Source organism: Ixodes scapularis, unplaced genomic scaffold (assembly GCF_016920785.2).
Source record: "Ixodes scapularis isolate PalLabHiFi unplaced genomic scaffold, ASM1692078v2 PGA_scaffold5__190_contigs__length_132052651, whole genome shotgun sequence".
Taxonomy (NCBI): domain Eukaryota; kingdom Metazoa; phylum Arthropoda; class Arachnida; order Ixodida; family Ixodidae; genus Ixodes; species Ixodes scapularis.
This window is the reverse complement of record NW_024609880.1, coordinates 42,745,617-42,766,533: the sequence shown is the minus strand read 5'-3', so window position 1 is coordinate 42,766,533 and position 20,917 is coordinate 42,745,617. Positions and strand designations below refer to the sequence as shown.

Here is a 20,917-nt window from a genome sequence, read left to right as displayed (position 1 = left end):
CTTTGATCCGCGTGTTGTGCCGACAACATGGCCGACAAAGCGGCGCGGCACGAGTCACGTGGTACTCGGGGTTCCAGGAGGCGGCCCGCCCTATGGAAGAATACATAGAGATCGGCTCAACACGGCTGATTAAAAAATAAACACCAAGTTCACACTTTTCAAAACTAGTCTGTCGTAAAGTTGGTAAAACACTAAACACTTTATCAAAGTTTTCATAATATTGAATGCGTGTCAAAATTTTGAGAAGGCAATTTACAAGGCAATGGCGTTTGAAGCAGACGAGTTTTGTATGCAGCGGAAATGGACTTCTTGGGTTGGCTGGAGCGGGTCACATGGACAGTGAGATGTCTCCGTGACGTCGCCGTGTCGTCTGCTACGTGATGCCGCTCAGGCAATTTTTTAAAACATTACGCACTTGCATGACACGCAACTTAGCGCAAATTATTCTAAAATGTTCCTTTATTATGTCAGAAACTATTGACGTTCCATACATGCCCAGAATATTGAAGAAGCAGCGATTTTCTCACGTTCCCCATGCATTTCTGATAGGAGTTGGAACTCCCGGGCGTTCGCCGCTAGTCACCAAAAGATGGCGTTCTAGATTGCGCTACTCTGCTCCGAAGGAGCTATATAGTGCTCTAGTTCGACTATGGTGGCTGGATCGCGTCTTCGACTTGTGTTTAGCGTCCTATCCCGCCCATACATCAAAAGTGGTCACAATGTGGCAACAAATGACGTCACAGAAGCCGGAGTGTCATGCTGTTGCCTGTCGTGATCCTGGCAGTTGACCGTAGGAATGCTTGCGAAAAGCTTGAGCGAACGCAAGTGTCGCTGTCGTTACGGCGTCCCAGGCGTCCCAACTTCCGGCTGCTGCAGCTTCCGTGGACTGTTATTGTAGAGAGCGACCTGCAGCAGAACAGGCATCTGCCATATACACCACAACTGTTGGGACGCCGCCAGGGTTGCGACCGGCGACAGCATGACACTTTTATGTCGTCAACAGGCGGAAATCGAGGGACCACTTTTTTGGAGGTGGTAAACACACCAGTCGGAGACGCGTTCCAGGCACCATACAGGGTGATTCAAGGAGACGCCAGGCTCTTTAAATCGACCGCAAAATTTGGTTTCTTAACCTATCGCACTACGACTTTGTGCAGCGTTGTCCACAGATGGTGCATTTTTTTTGTAAAATTTGCAAAGAGCGAATTTTACCTGAGGAAAAAGTAAAGAAAGGAAAAGGCTTAGCTCCTATGGAAACGCAGCGACGCCACCAGTCTTCAAACAACACGGCCCCGTTTCGCACGGGAGACAAGAGATGGCGCAACGAACGCCGCCAACGAACGAGCATACGGTGCCAAAAGCCGGCGTCTGTAGCAGACAATCTTTTTGACTCAAAAGCGGCATGCGTTCGGCAGGCAGTGACAGTCGCAGAAACAGAAACAGGCGCGGTAACAACAAGAAACTGCAGTTCCTTGTCTGCTAAAAACGCCGGCTCTCGGCGTCGTATGCTCGTTCGTTGGCGGCAGTTGGCGTCGCGACCGCTTGCGCCATCTCTTGTCTCCCGTGCGAAATGGTGCCGTGTTGTTTGAAGACCGGTGGCGTCGCTGCGTTTCCATAGGACCTAAGCCTTTTTCTTTCTTTACTTTTTCCTCAGGTAAGTTCGCTGTTTGCAAATTTTACAAAAAAAAATGCGCCATCTGTGGGCAACGCTGCACAAAGTCGTAGCGCGATAGGTTAAGAAACCCAAGGAGGCTAGAAGTATTAGGAGAGGGCACGTTGCAAAATTGGTGAAGCCTAGTCATAAAAAGTTTAAACGATGTTGTGGACAACGTGACCGTAGATGTCTCTGGCAATTGGTGCACGTGACATGTCACGTGTGAGCAGGGGGGGATTTAAAAGGGGGGTCCGGATGTCCTGACCCCCCTCTTGATTTCTGCATGTGTAAAATTTAGGGCATAAAATAAAGGAGAGGGGGAGGGGTTCCTAAACATATGGTATGCTGACCAACACCTGACCACCCCCTCCCCCCCTCAGGAAATTCCTGCATCCGCCCCTGCGTGTCAGATAGATGGTTGATTGTAGAAGGACTCCTTGCAGGCTTGCGCACGCTCCGTCTGGTAGGTTTTATCAGATCGAAAGCTAGACTGTGGTGTATATACTAGTACCTCATGGCTAGAAGAAGGCTAGCTACGGTCACATGATCTGGTCACGTTACCCTGGTAAGTGAGGAGAGTAAGGAGGAAAATGAGAAAGAGGCGAGGCGTCAAGGGAGCATGGCTTGTGGAGGCTATGCGGCTGGTGTCATGCCCTCACCACCCTTCTATCCTCTTTAGAGAAACCGAATTTTGCGGTCGATTTATAGAGCCTGGCGTCTCCTTGCCTTGTATCACCCTGTAGTTCGACGAACCTTGTATTGAGGTTCGACTCAGTTCGACTCGTGTGCGCATGCGCGACAGGCTGGCCAGTTGACTTCGGATTGGATGGTGATGGCTGAGGGAAGGGCAGCACTGATTGGTTATTTCAGTTAATACAGTACAAAAAAATAAGTTATGAACTTCTTCGGTGATTAGAATTGGTTTATTTTAATTGCAACTGCTCATAAAATAAAAAAGAAACCTTTTCATAAAAAAAAATTCTCCAAACCTAGCCAGACTGTCCAAAAAGTCGAATCTGGTGAAAATGGGTGAAAAGGTCGAAGGTTCGTCGACCGGTTCGACGCAGTCAATGTTGAACGCAGTCGAACCTCGAAAGTTTGACCTAAAAATCCGGTTCGACAAAAGTTTGCAACACCCCTACCTTTTGACTCGTCTCTGTTTCAGTTTAGAATTTAAAAAAAATAAAAAGAGAACACCATTTAACATGTTGCTTTTTTACGTGTACGAAACATTATTATTTTTTTTTTTTATCCCACAGGTTTTGAAACTATGATGCTATGATCGTGACAATTTCGAAAAAAAAAAAGTGGATTTTACGCCCCTTACGCATTTGTGGAAGTGAAGCAGATATTTGCTATTAAGGGTGTCGCAAACTTTTGTCGAACCAGATTTTTAGGTCGAACTTTCGGGGTTCAACGGGGTTCGACGAACCTTCAAACTTTTCACCAGATTCGACCGGTTTGACTTTGTGGACAGTGTGGCCAGACCTTGATACAAGCATGACTAGGCTTGGAGAATTTTTTTATGAAAACGGTTATTTTATTTTATAAACAGTTGCAATCAAAAGACACTAATTCTAATCACTGAAGAAGTTAATAACTTAAAGGGGTCATGAAACGATTTTCCTACTTCTTCCTCCTTAGCTTTAATCCTCAACTCAAATGCGAATTGTGAAATCACGTCGTCGTGACATTTTTCGGCACCGGTGCGATGACTCCTAGCTTCCACCGTGCTTTTTATGCACACCATAGAACTTGTCATTCCCCACTGACGATAAGTTCCGTCAGGGCACACGCAATTCCGAATATACGTCGGCGGATTGATTGTTGACGAGCGGCGTACGTCCGTGTGACGCAGTTCTCGTGTCCAATGCGTGAGCTGGGCTCGGCTGACGTCAGGTTGGCACCACTGACGCGCTTTGGGAACCGCGGTTGTATCATAGTGAAAAGGCGGAGAGCTTTCAAAAGAAAGAAGGTACAAAATAGTCCGCTATATTTTCAAATGTTCATACCGAAAAGCTGGCATGTTGACTTTCTACCCTCTTTCTTTTGGTAACTAAACGATATGCGATTCGTAAAGTTCCAATTTAAAATAATTTATCCCAGCCCAAAATTCGTTTCATGGCCCCTTTAATTGTTTGTACTGCCTTAACTGAAATAACTGGGGGCGTCGCGAACCGGCCGCGGTTCGAGTTCGACCAGGTTCGACTTTTTCGAACTTTTAGTGGAAAGTTCGTCGAACCTTGTATTGAGGTTCGACTCGTGTGCGCATGCGCGACAGGCTGGCCAGTTGGCTTCGGATTGGATGGTAATGGCTAAGAGATGAATTAAGTGCAGTGCTGATTGGCTATTTCAGTCAATACAGTACTAAAATTTAAGTTATTAACTTCTTCAGTGAATAGAATTAGTTTCTTTTAATTGCAGCTGTTCACACAATAAAATAACCCTTTGCATAAAAAAAGAAATTCTCCAAACCTAGACATGCTTGTATCAAGGTCTGGCCACACTGTCCACAAAGTCGAACCGGTCGAATTTGGTGAAAAGTTTGAAGGTTCGTCGAACCGGTTCGACCCAGTCGAAGCCCGAAAGTTCGACCAAAACATCTGGTTCAACAAAAGTTCGCGACACCGCTAGAAATAACCCATCAGCGCTGCCCTTAATTCATTCCTTAGCCATCACCATCCAATCCGAAGCCAACTGGCCAGCCTGTCGCGCATGCGCACACGAGTCGAACCTCAAAACAAGGTTCATCAAATCGCTAACTTTTGTCGAACCAGATTTTTAGGTTGAACTTTCGGGGTTCGACTGGGTCGAACCGGTCCGACGAACCTTTGAGCTTTTCACTAGGGGTGTCGCGAACCGGCCGAGGTTCGAGTTCGACCAGGTTCGACTTTTTAGAACTTTTAGTGGAAATTTCGACGAACCTTGTATTGAGGTTCGACTCGTGTGCGCATGCACGACAGGCTGGCCAGTTGGCTTTGGATTGGATGGTAATGACTAAGGGATGAACTAAGGGAAACGCTGATTGGTTATTTTAGTTAATACAGCATAACAAATTAAGTTATTAACTTCTTCAGTTATTAGAATCAGTTTCTTTTATTTGTAGCTGTTCACAAAATTAAAATAGCCTTTTGCATAAAAAAAAATTCTCCAAACCTAGACATGCTTGTATCAAGGTCTGGCCACACTGTCCACAAAGTCGAACCGGTCGAATCTGGTGAAAAGTTCGAAGGTTCGTCGAACCGGTTCGACCCAGTCGAACCACGAAAGTTCGACCTAAAAATCCGGTTCGACAAAAGTTCGCGACACCCCTACTTTTCACCAGACTCGACCGGTTCGACTTCATGGACAGTGTGGCCAGACCTTGATACAAGCATGTCTAGGTTTGGAAATTTTTTTTTTTTTTTTATGAAAAGGGTTATTTTATTTTATAAACAGTTGCAATTAAAAGAAACTAATTCTAATCACTGAAAAAGTTAACTTAATTTTTTTGTACTGTATTAACTCAAATAATCAATCAGCGCTAACCTTAATTCATCCCTTCGCCATCACCATCCGATCCGAAGCCAACTGGCCAGCCTGTCGCGCATGCGCACATGAGTCGAACCTCAATACAAGGTTCCTCGAATTCAACGTTACTAAAACACTCAGTTGGGAAACTCGCCGTCGAAACCTGGGCCGCTGGCGTCCATCGAGACCGAGCTAAATGCGACAACAGCGCCACTCTTCATCGTTTGTCTGTACTGTGGTCCCTTTGAGCTTTTTGAAAGCCTGTTTTTGCGTAAAAACAAACGGAAAAGACTGTTTTTTTATGAAATTTATTGGAGTTTTGTACCAAATGAAGGGAGCGTGATGATTTTATACTCTTTAGTTTGCAAGGTTTTGCGGAACAATTAATATTGTTTTTATACAACCATGCCTCACCGGGCCTTTCAGGTAGCCCGTCCCGACCTAGGTGCATTTTAACTTCAGTAGTTCGACGCGGCGCGTCCGCCGGGGAGACGGGGGTGGCACCCCTGTAACCTCTTCCGCTGTATCTGTTCTTAGAGCCAAAATAGAAGTCACGTGCAGTTCCTCGAGTGGCCGCTGCGGGAAAAATGGTGGCGTTATGTTCGTCATTAGCTCGGTGCTCGGAGACAGATTGGGGCCACTATTTCAAAGATGTCTCTATGGAGTTTCCCAACTGAGTGTTTTAGTAACGTTGGTCGAATTTTTTCACTAAAAGTTCGAAAAAGTCGGACCTGGTCGTACTCTTTTTGTTCCTCCGGTTTTAATTTTGGTGAATTCATTTCAACTTTAATAATTATAAAACAATTCAGTTAGATGAAAACCCAACAAATAGGTTGACAGTTGACAAATGTGATAAACGATTGTAAACACCAGTTTTAGACATTTCGGCGCTTTCAGTCTGAAAACACTGAAAGCAATGGTCACGTGACTCCGTCGTCTGCACGATCGTCGAGGTCACGCACACGCAGAGCACGCTTCGTCCGTTGCCGGGCTGCCGGAGTGAACTTTTTCGTTCCAGTTCGGAATTGGGCGTCTTCAAGAAACGGTCAGCGAGGAACCTGTGAACCCAAAACTGTGAGTTATGTCCAGACACATCAGCGACCTCCTCTTTGCGCACTCGCTCGAGCCGGCCGGGTTTGGCTCGTCCTAGGGTTAAACTAAACTATAGCACAAATCGATGTCATTATAAGACACACGTGTGTGTGTGTGTGTGGTCGCTGTACTTTACGCCACAAGTCAAAAACCATGCCCCCCCCATAAGTTGGGGTGTAGTTTATCCACGAGCACGGTCATCGTTCAGACGTAGGGATGTGCCGGCAACTTCTTTCGGCATCGCATGTCAGAAAACCAGCCGTTTTCTCGCGTCCGAGACTCGGGAGCTTCCGCTTGGTTTTGAATCTCCGGCGTACCGCGCTATCACTCTCGTAGAGGCGCGATACTGTTGATATTTTGATTGGCGGGGATTTATTCGATTTGATGATGGGGCTTCGATCGGACATATAAGGCGCGTTTCTCCGATTACTGGCAATGCTCCTACGCGCATTTTAACGACGTCAGTTTTTCAGCTACCGCGCCCAACCATGCACCACCCAACTGCAGCAGAGAGAGGTTTTTTTTTTCTTGTTTTTTTTTGATGATGTCGCTTCTGTGTCTCGTGTTCGTCGTTGCGTGACCGATATTTCTCGGTCTACAAGGACAACTCGAGCGGCTGAAAAACAAACGGGAGCGTACGGGACCGAAGGTCGTTCCATTTTGCCGGACGCGCTCTCGGATTGTATTGGAATTGATGACTGCAAATAATAATTCCAACTGGAGACTCGACGCACGCTTGCGGCACTGAGCATATAACCTCGCTTGTCATGTTCTTTTTTTTTTCTTTCTATTTTCCGCATCCAAATTTCGTCATCGCTTATGACATACACGTATAACGTCACACGTTCACTTAGTCTCTTTCATTTTTCTTTTCTTTTTAAAGCACCTGTAAGCTAAAAGCCGATATCTTCGATGATTCAATGCTGGCGGGAGCGTTCGACGTATGATCCGCATTCGCGATTTTCCGAAATTATTGTATCCGCGCGTTCGATCCGCATCCGAACCGCACCTGCAAAATTCAGAACCGTATCCGCAAAATTCGTAACCGCCTCCGACCCGCAATCCGCGCATTCATTTTGCATCATGAAATCAGGCCTGAATGAAAAGAAAAGGCATCTGGATGATACCTTATAAGCCGTCTGCTTCTCTTAGTACGAGGAACTCTTCGAAGCAAAGTGATATAAAAGTCATTTTATTGTATTCTGTTTTAACACATATTTATAGACCTTTGCAAAAACAGCGCTCTGGCCGCTGCCATTTTGCGAATCGAGCGACCCCTATCAGCCAGAAATTTCTGGCACCCGCCTGAGCTGTGGAAACCCGGTCAGCATGACTCCCCACCTGCATTTTGCATTCGGAGTTCGCCGGCTTTTCTTGGAAGTTTTTACTTTATTCGCCTGTTTAGGATGCTTACCCTTTGTATGTTATCTTCCACTGAGAACCAGAGAATACCAGGTCTCGTAGCCTGCTCGGTCTTCGCAGGAAATGAACGAAGAGAGCGAACGTCAAGCAGCCCGTGACACAGGCAGTTCGACGTGCTTGGAGGATTATTTCCTTCGAGATAATCTCCAAAAAGCCTTCCAGGCTGTGTTCCGGGACTTCGCAAAAACTAGCTGAGAAGGTTGGGTCCGGGGTGTGGCGACGGAATAAGCATGTTCGTTCATTTGCTTTGAAGCTGTGCAAAAAAGGAGCTCTCTTCTACATGTTCCCCAAAACATGCCAGATTCCGTCCGATCGTCGTGAAGTGACTATCGTCGACACTGTATATTGGATATGCTGTGTTATTTGAAACCTTTCTCAAATCCTGTTTGGATTACGCGGCACCGTGGGGTACGTACAATATATTTTTTGTTCGATTGATGAGACATTGAATTTTATGTTGTGGGCGGGGAATATCCATGCAGTACGGATATCCTGTGTGGTCAAATATTTTGACCTTTATAGACCGTTTTACTGAAAGAGGGCGAGAGAGAAAAGGGGAAAGGGCTAACGGCGCTTTCCCCCTTTCTGATTGTGTAGAAAGAGTGAAAGTCCCGGATGAGAGGCTTGGCCGGTGTTGGGTGTCTGCTGTGCCCCAACTTCGTTCGCGCTTTGTTTTCTGTTTTGAACTCGCAAACTTAATTAGAGTAATGGGCTTCGATGGCAACAGTTCCCCGGTCATCGGGACACCATTGCTCGGTCATAGCGTGCACGAATAACGACAGAAAGCGTCGAATACTGTCCGAGGACCTATGTAGCTTGCAATGAATCCGGCAAGGCGAGAGCGGCTGCAATTAAGCTCGATCGCTTTCCACATGACCCCGGTCTTGGCGGCAGTGGGTTGCGTTCGTAAACGGAAAAGACATTTCCTCAACACCATCTTCTCGACTGTGCTCAAAACAACTTGTGGATGAAGCGCGCACCGAACGCTGTACCGCCGATGAACATGGGGTACGCTCGCAAGGTGCGTGCCAGTTTTCTCGTGATAATTGCTGTTTCAGCTTGTAAATTTTGTAACTGAATTTATCCTAATATTGATAACTTGCAGTGGTGACTGACTCGATTTCATAATTTACAACACTTAGTTGAAGGCTTATTTCCGCCGCCGGGTGAGGCTAGAATTTGTTGAAAAGGTAGTTCTATCGGTTTTCCTGAATAGCGATCCCCTGTGCGATACGCCGATACCAGAGAGCCGGCAAAAGCGCTCCTTGGAGTGCCGCTGGTGGGTTTTTGGGGTTGTTTCCGTTGATTGGGCACTTTGAAGCGCTGGATAATCGCTCGAGGGTACGACTCGTGAGTTGCGATCTGCGTCTTCGAGCCCAGTGTGTACGTTTCTTTGTTCGAGTCATGGAATCCGCCAGTGCGGCAACGGGGGCAACAGCGGCAGCGAACGTGTCAGTGATAGAAATTGGAGGTTAGTACTCGAAATATTGAATCAAATAGTAAAATAATTCGTGGCTGCTTTGACGCTTTCTGCGGTTCGATATAAGCACCTCTAGAACGTCTTCGTCGTTCATCCACAAGGAAATATGAGAACACGGATACGCAAGATAAAAGCAGCGCAGCAAAACGATATGTAGCAGCTCCGGGTGTTCACAAAAGTTAGTTGAGGTTCCCGTTTCGTGTATCGCTTGTTCATTACTAAAAACGGCTGCGTTGAAATGGGCCTATTGCAAGCAAAAATTTATGAATGGTTCATCATTTCCAGTCACACGGAAAGCGGTGGAGCCTCAAAACATTGCAGCCGCACCGCACGTGCCTTGCCGAATTCCATGCAAGCTACGAGGTCCTTTGGGCGGTATTCTATGCTTTCTGTTTTTATTCGTGCACCCTATGACCGAGCAATGGTGTCCCGATGATTGGGGGACTGTTGCCATCGAAGCCCGTGGCTCTAATTAAGTTTGCGAGTCTAAAACAGGAAAGACAGCGCGAGAGAAGTTGGGGCACAGCAGACACCCAACGCCGGCCAAGCCTCTCATCCGGGACTTTTACTCTTTCTACACAATCAGAAAGGAGGAAAGCGCCGGTAGCCCTTTCCCCTTTTCTCTCTCGCTCTCAAAATGGCGCTACCCACGATAAAACGGTCTATAGATTGACACGGCTGAGTGTACGGTGCCGTAAAACAATGAACATAAAATGAAACAAACATTCCAGTTGCATTTGTTGTGTCGCACACGGACTCACCAAAACAGCTTTCACTTCTTTGTTTTCGTTCCCACAAATAGAGCACTGCTCTTTTAAAGACCTCTATAAATTATGTTCGCCACAGAACACAATATAAAAAAGAAAACGCGGCAATTCAGCCGCCACCAGCGTCCGGAATTTTTTTCAAAATTTGGCGTACTTTTTTCGGTGTTTATTTTAAAATACAATTTTCATGTTTTTTTGTTTTTGTTTTTCTGTGAATATAAAATAAACACCAATGGGACACCCGATCAGACGATCCTTGTACGTAGCTCTGATATTTGTGATCACTCGAAGAATAACGGCACAGATACATTGAAAAAGAAATGGACACTTCATTTGGCAAATCTGTGCAACTGTAAAAGAAACAAGAAAAAAACATAAGTACAAACAACTCCGATATGAAGCCTATGCCCAATAAACATGGAACTTCACCTTCTGTACATCAGGATTACGTGATCTCATTACAGTACACACACATGTACTTGCCCAGGTTCTCCTCCTTGATCCGCACTCTTTCCTTCCTGTTAATATGACCCTGAGCTTCATGTTCCGATCGATGATGCGCACATTAAACTAAAACGTCGTGATGGCATCCGTGTATCCCATACATTCGGACATGTTTCGATCGACACTGTCGTTCCACTTTTTCGCCACAGCTCTGCTGTTTGACTGGAAGATCAAAGTGACCTTTTCTGGTTCAGACTGAATTTTAGGAAATGGACTCTACAAACTTTTATTGGTTTAAATCGAAAATGTTGAACCTATAAACTGACCTTTTTCGGTTAAAACCGAATTTCCGAAAATGAATTCGGTGTACTTTTATCGGTTTAAACCGAAATCTCCGAACCCTAGTTATAAGCGATCATCCTTCCAGAGACATTTGTGTCGCTGGAAAGATAATTGCCCACTTTAAGCAGACACATATTTTTTAAACATGAAAGTTAACAAAGGACAGACTTGTTCTAACGTTATGGTATTTTATTTGGGTCAAACAATAAAAAAAGTGTGACAGCAAAGTAGTTGCAGCAAAGTACTTGCATATGGGTGGTAAGGTGCTAGTGCACCAATGGGAAAATATTCAATAATGCCAATAGCTCTTATTGGTTTTAGTGTTAAACACGAACTCGCATCTGCGTGCTCCGAACCATGCCAGCCAATTTGCACTGCAATTGAATATTGCATCTCCCCAGGTTTAACTCCAACCAATTGAATGCTTTGCTGAGGCCCTTAAAAATATTTACTGTTGCCATTTTGCACATATATACAAAGGGACGGCTTAGAGCATGATGACAGCTAGCTAGAATTGGTTATAATTCCTGACACAAAAAATAATCATTTTTAGTTTTATGACGACGTTTGCTATCATCAGACAAATTCGAGCCTATCTTTCCAATTAGTTTTACACTGCGAGCTTTCTTTCTAGACAGGCCGTGTATTTTATCTCTTCTCTGAAGACACCACCACTTGGGATTGACAAGTGGTAGGCCTCTTTTTTTCTTGTTGCATCTGTTTCTACATCTTGTTTTGGTTGCAAAACATCTTTCATCAGATATTGCAACACCAAGGCACTTGACATATACTGCTTCTTTTTTTTTTTTTTTTAACACAATACTTTGCGACTTATCTGACATGCATGCTGCTGTTTCTGATACGGAGAAAAAAAATTGCTTTTTTCTGGGGCGGGGCGTGAAAGTAGGTCGTCCAGACTTAGCGTATGTCTTCGAGTGTTCTTTTGAGTATCGAAAGAAAATTGTCTTGTTAATATAGACATCTCCGCTCCCCCCCCAAAGACCTTCTAAAATGTGAGTTTTCTATATGTGTCAGAAATGCATGTATAGTACAAGTATTTACCCAATGCGTCCTAGGGTGCCTACATGTTTCCGCTCAGCTGAGCGGCGGGAACATGTAGGCACCCTAGTGCGTCCCAGGAAATTTTGTCCATATGGTAGGGTATATTCATACTAAACGAGACATTGCTGTATATTTAAGAAGGAAATTTAAAGAATGATAGAGGAACCTTTGCTATTTACTGCAGATTACAGTATACATTTTTAATTATTTTTTTAAATTGCATAGTGTGCACAAAGGTCATACATGAGAAGAGGCTTGTACATGTGGGACATGGCAGTTTCTATACCAGTTTTCAGAATCACTCGCTACGAACTTAAACATTGGAGAACTTATGTGTACTTGAAGATATAGCTGCACGCACCAATATCCTGCCCCCCTTCACAGATTTTACAGGTGAAGCAAGGCTCATTCTAGAGATGCAATAACAAAACAGACATTGCAGTAGCCTCACTATGTACTCCGTTCACCCCTAAGCTGACAGTGCAATGGGAGCTGTGTGCTCGCGGGCCCATTCAACCAACTTGGCTATGGGCAGGAGCGTGATCTTGTGATGAAGGATAAACATATCTTTTGTCGCATGATCATGTTCCTGCCCATACCCAAGCATCATGTGACGAAAGATAAACATTTCTTTCATCACATGATCACATACTAGCTTGTACCCTTCGGGCAATCGAGTTTGGTGTGACACATTGCGTCCATCTAACTCAAAATATTTACAACACTGAGAAAGCCCTTACGCAAGCCTGCTTGCTCGTGGGGCTGTTCATGCATCAATTTGAAGGTGTTGATTCGCACGTTTTTGGCCTTTTATTTTTAACATTGCTATCTGATATCCCAGAAACGTAAACACTGAAGCTGTAAACCCGGTTGCGTACCGAACTGTCGCAACCCCAGAAGCTTTGCAGGCGTGAAGCTCCGCAAATTTCCGCCGAGGCCGTGGAAAATACAACGCCGTCGGAGATGAATAAATGCCGTAAAACGTGTAAAGTAAGCCCGTTCACACTGCCTGACTTGAGATGAATTTCTAAATGCGCTATTTGACTCGATATTTGAAATTAATGCGGTCGAAGCCCGGCCTTATCCTTGTATTCGATGTGAGAACTCTAAAGTCAGATAAGTCCTTTGACACTCTCACTGCTCTCTGCTCCACAGATCCATCTTGATTGAATGACGTTTTTTGAGTGTTTGATCGTAGTTGCCGAAAACCGAAGTGAGCGTTTTCTCCGCTTTGTCGATTGCAGAACGAACTGTCGTTTGTGCCTTTAGCATAATCGCGTAGCTGCCCAAGATGGTTGCTCTATTTCAACCCGTGTCTATGCGGTCCTAACTTCATCCCTGTCGCGAGAAAAGTCTACCCAAGAAATAATAAAAAATATGTACTTACCCCACAAGAAAGGTTATCCATGCGGCGTTCATGTGGGTAAGGATGAGAGGGAGGAAAGGGGAGGGGGGGGGGGCATTTTTTGTTCCGCTTTTGCAGTGCGCTTTTGTAGAGGAGGGAAGCTCGACGAAGTTTTTGCTTTTGTTATCTTGAGGCATGCGCAAACAACGTAAAAACGAAACCAAAAAGCCTGTCCTTGTTTATTTGCTTTCATTTATATCTGGCCGTAATATTATGATGTTCAATTTAGTTCTTCTAGCTCCCGTTTCGGGTTGTCTCTACCTATTGAGGAAGGCACCTACTAAAACTCCCTAATGCTAGAATGACACAACCACACACAGATGCACATTTACATATTTAACGTTTGATAGATTCTTAAAACAGTCGGTAGTGTAGCGCGCGACAACACAACTCTCGGAATTGGTAACAACATAATCTCGCAAGGGTACGCCGGTGGCGCTGCCGATTTTAAACATCCCAGTGTTACCTCACTTGGCCACGGAGGCGCTGATGATCAACCGATGGTGGCACTCTCTGGAACCCTGCCCAGAGCCTATGGGGGAACAGGGGCAGTTAAAAATTTGGGCACCAATAATTATATAGACCTGCCGGACTCTCAAGCACAATTTATTTCATTTTTCTCTCTCTCTTTGCCCTCTTAAACTTCACATAAATGTGTAAAATTATACCTTGGGGGTTTGCATCTTGACCAACGAAAGCATCAGGGAGGCTTTACCGGGGACCGACAATACATTTAGGCCACCTGAAAATCTTGACCCGGAACCCACATCTCACTTGCTTGGCGCCCGGGCAACAATAGGCCCTTGTTAGATTACGTGGAGCAGGCCATCATTACCTTGGCTGCCACTTGAGTTCAGTATCACTGAGAGGACTGATAAATAAATAAGTAAATCAATATATGTGAATGTGTATAAGACTGGTAGGAAATTCCATACATTGTTGTTGCATGTCTGTGTGTGCTGAAATAGCGTTCACCGACCTCAGCTTATTTAACTCACTTTGCTGTTGCCCTACAGCTAGGCTGACACTACATTTTTTATGGGTCTATACAAAAATGCAAAAATTCAAAACTTTGAATTATGATAAGGTAGAACGTCAAAGCTGTAAAGTCACAAAGCTGCAGTCACTAAGCTGTTAAGATGCTCAACTGAGAAATCTCAACACTGAAAAATTGTGACGATGAAAAATTGCAATGCTGAAAAACTGTGCTTAAAAATTGTGACACTGAAAACTTGCAGTGCTGAAAAATCTCAACCCTGAGAAGTCGCAACGCTGAGGAGTCGCAACGCTGAGGAGTTGCAACGCTGAGGAGTTGCAACGCTGAGGAGTTGCAACGCTCAGGAGTCGCAACGCTCAGGAGTCGCAACGCTCAGGAGTCGCAACGCTCAGGAGTCGCAACGCTCAGGAGTCGCAACGCTCAGGAGTCACAACGCTCAGGAGTCGCAACGCTCGAAAATCGCAACGCTCGAAAATCGCAACGCTCGAAAATCGCAACGCTCGAAAATCGCAACGCTCGAATATCGCAACGCTCGAAAATCGCAACGCTCGAAAATCGCAACGCTCGAAAATCGCAACGCTCGAAAATCGCAACGCTCGAAAATCGCAACGCTCGAAAACCGCAACGCTCGAAAACCGCAACGCTCGAAAACCGCAACGCTCGAAAACTGTAATGCCAAAAAGTCAGAATGTTGAATATTTGAATTGCAGAAAAATCGCCATGAAAGCACTCGAAACGTGCAAAGAAGGTTTAATAGCTGCCATGGACAACCAGGAGAAAGTTGACGTATTAAACTATCTTCGAGAAAATGCCCACAATTCGTCAGTTTGATGTGCAGTAAACAAGAAATCCCTCTCCCATCTGGTATAACAAGCAAGAAGTGTTTTCCAGTTTCCAGGTTTGAACCATGCAGAGAGAAGTTCAAAGTAGATGGTACATTGCAGGCACATTGCCAGGATTTTGTTTCGGGGGGGGAGAGGAGGCTCCAGCAAAGTGGAAGATTTCGGGGTGGGGGGGGGGGGAGGGGGGCGGGGGCTGGGCCCCATGGGCCCCTCCCCTGGCTACGTGCCTGGTACATTGATGTACCAAACATATCTTTTTACGGACTTACAATTACTGCTGATCGAGAGTAATCTGAGCACATGGCACATGCTTAGCAGCTTAGCATGTATTGCATGCTCACTATTGCTGCATCAATGTTGGGTTTAGATTTTGTTCCCCTCCTTCATATGATGATGTCATGTATAAGTCGAAAGAAAATTGTCTGTCGTCTTTGCATGCGTTTCGAAATATTTGTTCGCAGCAATTTATACTATATTATTTGCGCTAAGTTGCAGCATTTCTTCATTCTTGTTATTGCTGTAATGCTTTCTTGTTTGTTTGTTTTTAAATTTTCTTTCCTCAAGTACACTTATTGTGTACCAGCCCAGATACATTTTGAACGTATATATACTGTACATTATTTCCTGTATCTTATTTTTTTTGTCTCTTTGCATTTTTGTATGTTTATTCTTTAAAAGTGGTTCCTCTTGAACAAATTTGAGTGTACCACACAAAAGATTTTATGGCTGTTTGTGGCCTGTTTGTTGGGATATAATACGCCATATTTCAACATTTTCTGTGTTGAAATATGTTGTGTTTCGATTTTGCTGTGTTTTGGCAGTGAGAGTTTTCGCCTTTCAAAGTTTTTGGCGTTTTGAACTTCTGCATTTTGAGTTTTTGCATTTTTCAAAGTTGGCATTTTGAAATTTTAATTTTTTAATTTCGGCATTTCAATAATTCGGTGTTCAGATTTTTGGCACTTCTTTCTTTTTCAGATGGATTTCAACGATGCCCTTGCCGGCGCTGGCGACTTTGGCGTCTACCAGAAGTTGCTCATCTTTCTGCTGGTTGTTCCCTCCGGTGCTCTGTGTGCCCTCGTCTACTTCACCCAGTACTTCATCATCCTGATCCCAGATAATTACTCCTGCAAGTTGCAGGTGTGTGGAGCACTATGGCATTGACATAGTCTGTTCACTGGCCTCAGACCTGACTGAGATTGTCTCATCGACTGGTATGCTAGATACCGTAAAATCCTGAGAGATGTCCCACCTAAAATCAAAAGAAAATTGGTTGAAGATAAGAAGTAGGCTAACTTTCGGTATGCAACCAAGAAAAGTGGAGGAAATGCTACTTTTAGATCATGTTTCTATATCAAACTTGTTATTGCAGCGAGGTGCAATGAAGCAAAGAGGGCTCTACTTCCCAGTCAGCAATGTTGGCTTATATCCCGCTATAGCTACCTAGCCGCATTTACGCCGAGGTCATCACTGATCCGAACATATGATTACTTGGAGTGAGCTATCTTTCTGTGTTTAAAATAAAATAGCAAATTAAGCCAAAAATAGGGGCAGCTTACCTTTTGAAGGGGGGGCATCTCTCTGGATTTTACAGTAGTTTTGAACCAGTCTACCTGCAGTGCCTTGTTGCAGAGGTAAAAATAAGCATGATAGGGTGCCGAAAAGGATGAAAGAAGTTGGTTTCAGCTCGACATGGACAAGTATTGAATTCTTGCTGGAACAATTGATGTCTGTATCTTTTATGAGCTACAGGATGCAGCAATACGAGATAGTTGAGTGGCATTCGGACCGGAGCGGTGACAATGCCCTGCTAAGAGCTTCGGGTGCATTAGAGGGATGCAGAACTGAAATCTTAAGCTCACAAAACCAGGCTGGGCAGATAGGCAGGATGCTGCAAAACCCAAAAACGTCACCCTTACAGTGATATCTCTAACGGATCGCCATATTTTTTTGGAAAAGAAGTGCGCAATTGAACACAACCGATGGGGCCAGTCACGTTACGCTTCTCATTCCCTCTCCACCTTGCTACGTCCCGTCAAGCTTGTGAACCGAAGCGAGGAGGAGAGAAGCGAGGCCGCTTCCATTCATTCTCAAATTTTCCAGGGGCACAATGACGTGGTAGCCCTCACTTGATTGTGCCCTTCTTTTCTAAAAGTATGGCCATCCGTTTGAGATATCTATGTACGAGTGACGTTTTGGCGTTCGTAGCGTCCCGTCCGACACTTCTGCGCCTTATTTTGCAAAATCGAAATTTTGGATTTTGCTTATGCTTCGGTTTCGAGCAGTTAAGTTTTTTGCTTTTATTATATGCGACTCTGGAACAAAATGTTGCTTGGGTGCCTGACACCATATTAAATCACCGGGCAAAAAAAAATATCAACATTTTTGAGGTGCTTCAGTGTCCCTTTAACCTGCACCACGCAGTAGTGATGCATGACCACATGTCGGTACGGCGTCCATCCAGATCGGAACGGGCAGGGGTGGAAATTGAACCCAGCATACCGGCGTTCTGTAGCGCAAGCCTTTGCTCCATATGTGCTCCAAGCTTCAGTGTGCTAACACGCTCAGCCAGTGATCTTCCCTGATGGGGTGTGACTGAGGCAAGGGTCATGTGCAGGTTCCTCCAGACGATCTTCTAGCAGCTTCCAACATGACGCTAAAGGCCCTGAGACAATTCGCCCTTCCCCCCGACCCCAACCGAGGGGGCGATCTAAGCCGGTGCCACATGTACGACGTGAACCTGACAGATCTGCTCGCCACCGGAGTCGGAGAGGCCAACGCGAGCTGGGCCGTGGTTCCCTGCAAGGATGGCTGGGATTACGAGTTTGGCAGCCTCTACCCAACCATAGCTACTGAGGTGAGCGGCCATCCTTTCAATGTGAAACGCGTTCCAGGTTTGGGCGCTGAGCCCAGGGTGTCACAGGATGGCGTAACAAAAAAAAATGTCTTTACAAAAGTCTGTGTTTCTTGGCGGGAGTCAAAACAGCTGACCTCTCGCTTAATAATCTGCAGCGTTATGAAGTACTTCAAGGGAGGGGACACTACCTGGAAATGTAAACATTTCAACCGCTCACTCAATCAACATGGTATTTCCAGGTGGTGTTTGTAGCCATATAGAAGGAGGGCTTGCAAAGTTTCAGCCCTGTGAACCAATCTTATGAGGTACCATACCCCCTGAACGAAGTAAAGCATGAAATCTGCTCAATGAATTTATCGTTGAGAAATAATGTTGATAATGACATATTTCTCTCGTGGACTGCATACTGGAATGCCTGTTGCTGGTTGCTGTAAAAATAAATAAAGAAATAGCATTTTTCAGATAAAAAAAATGTATGAGAGAAAAAAAATTCTTGTTTTCACATTTACTATGTAACTTACAATTTTCCATAATAAAGGAACATGAAAATGCAAACTCTTAGCTCATAGTAACCGGCTCCATAAAAGTTTGGCACATAAACCACAAATATTAAGTCTCTCGATTGTTTCATACTGAAACAATTTTCGTAAAGTGAAATTTGTGCCAAAAAGTGGAATGGAGAAAATTGCGTTCAAAGTGCTCCAACCTCTGTCTTTCCTTTAGCATCAGTGGACCGAAAATAGTGTATAAAAAATTAAATTTGCAGTGTAAACTAATGAACCTTTCTGAGAATACTTCCTAGATGTTGGTGGATGTAAATATCTTTTTTTCAAAATCAACTTTTTTTACAGAAATTTTCTTTTCTGAGTAGTGTCCTCCCTTAAGGAAGCACACTACCCAGAAGTGTTAACTTTTGAACCTTCGACTTAATATGAATGATATTGGCAGTATATATTGGCAGTTGGGACCTCAAGGCACGGGGCACGGACCTCGTGAAGCCACACTCCAGTGGCTTTTTGTCTGCGCTCCCGACATCACCATCCTTGTACGATGTGGTGTCAAAAAAAATTGATTTGATTTGATTTGAAGGCACTAAAATGGGCTCGCTGATTTTTTAAGAATTTTTTCTCACTGTGCTCCGCAGCACTGCAAAAAAAGGCTGAAGCAACATCTCAGGTGTCGCTTCCCTGCAGTACACCTGTGCGGAGGGAGGAGCGCACACAGGTCTATGCTTCGCTCATGGCATGAACAGGACCTAGCGCAATTCAACATCATAAAACATTTTTAAACATTATTATCCTACTTGGAACTTGAATATTTGCCCATGCCTATTTTTTTTTTAATTGTATGTACCCTCCCAACCCTTGTGTGATGATGCCCTTAAAAAAGGGCCCTCAATGAGGGAAGTAAGTGAATTCCTTGATCGAGTGATTGTTTTGGTTCTGCTTGCTGTTTGAGGATGCAGCTGAACATGGTGTGCGACCAGGACGAGCTGTCGTACTACGTCCAGGCATTCTTTTATGCCGGCACCAGCATCGGATCGGTGGCCTTTGGATTCATTGCTGACAGGTGAGTGTCTGGCATTCTCCTCCTCTTCCCTCTTGGTAGGCTGGTCGTACTGTTGAAAAACTTTAGAATGGGCTGGAAATTAAAATACAAAACACACTGACCTAGAAAAAATTTAGTGTTTTAACTTTTAATGGAACATGTATGTCACAGAAAACACTAACAGGAAGGAAAAATAATATATATTTGTGCAATGTTTGGGTTGCGAGACTCGTTTCAAGTACTGGGACATGCGTCTATATTTGATGCTTTTATTATAGGACGACATGCCGGAATAGGAGCACGTTTCGGAATCTCTCCTTACTCAAAATGAGTCTTGCGACCTCAAGGGCAACGACCAGTTTGCACTGTCCACTTTTCTCTCGTGCTCTTTTCTTCCTCCTTCTAACCTTTCCACCGTTGCCTGTTTTCTGTTTCCCCTTTCACCCCCTTTCTACCCGCTCGTTCCCTACCCCTGCTGCGCTATGCCCACGTTGGGTAGGACATGGACTCCACCTAAAAAAGAGGGGTTAGGTTACAAAACTGCAACCCCAACAGGATTGACAAGCAAGTCCGTGAGTTACAATGCCATTGAAGGCTGTGCAGGTTTTTAGTCCGCTTGCCGTGCACTGGTATTTCTTCATACAGGGTGTTCTCTTTTTAAACTTCACAAATTTGCGTAAGAAAAAGCCGTGAAAGCTGCATTTATGCGGTTTGTGCTGGTGAGTTATACGGCCAGGGGGGACAAAGTGTAGGGGGCTAATCGTAACGATCAGTCTGCTGATTGAGTAAAATTTGCTAATTAAGTTAATTAGGGAAAATAGCCATATGGTTCCAATTAGAAACTCGCTGAGTGTCGTCCAAAACCACTAAACCAAAAATTTTTAGAAATATTTTGAGAGCGTGGGGAGCGTAGAGCGCACTAAAGGTACCACTTGTGCAACAGGTACAAGGCTGGGGCTCTGATAAAAGACAAGAAAATCGCGCGAGTGCCTTATCGCACTGGTAACCTTGCTCCTGCTGCACAAATGGTAACTTTAGTGCACTACTGCGCTTCTCATGCGCTCATTCCTTAGGTGAATAGCTGATCTAGTGGTTTTTGATGATGCTTAGCAAGTTTACAGGGGTGGAAGCGCTGCGCCAATTGCGCCACCCTGCGCCAATTCACTTCCCTGCGCCAGCCTGCTCCAAAACGCCAATTTCAACTTTTTTTTTGTGTGTTTTCTCTAAATTTAGCGGAAAACGGTTGGCCACGGGCCACCATGAGGTGTGTACTTTTGGTTAGGTGTCACCGCGGGGGGAGGCACTCACTTGATCGAATGACGTTTTAGCGAATGCCCACGTTTCATCGAATGACACTTTAGTAAAGTGAACTAGAGTCCTCTAGTTCACTTTAACTTTAGCGAATAGTCGGACGCCGCGAAGCGGCGTTTTCGGGTGGGCCAAATGGGTTCACATTTTTGTAATGAGTTGCCGCAGACTGTCGCCGCGAAGCGGCGTA

The 20,917-nt window shown here is 44.8% G+C and overlaps 1 protein-coding gene across 2 annotated transcripts in view; it reads left to right on the top strand.

Moving 5' to 3' along the window:
* The first annotated feature begins 6,019 nt into the window (after window positions 1-6,019).
* Window positions 6,020-20,917, top strand: part of LOC8053706 (carcinine transporter) — a 49,933-nt gene continuing 35,035 nt past the window's right edge. The window contains exons 1-4 of one of the 2 annotated variants that reach the window (XM_029990494.4): window positions 6,020-6,238; window positions 15,993-16,154; window positions 17,632-17,871; window positions 19,337-19,440. In XM_029990494.4, the coding sequence (XP_029846354.3) occupies window positions 15,993-16,154; window positions 17,632-17,871; window positions 19,337-19,440 (506 nt within the window). In that variant the 5' untranslated portion in view covers window positions 6,020-6,238. Of the gene's footprint in view, window positions 6,239-15,992; window positions 16,155-17,631; window positions 17,872-19,329; window positions 19,441-20,917 lie in introns of those variants that run through there. The other variant, XM_042293800.1, reaches the window with a different exon arrangement.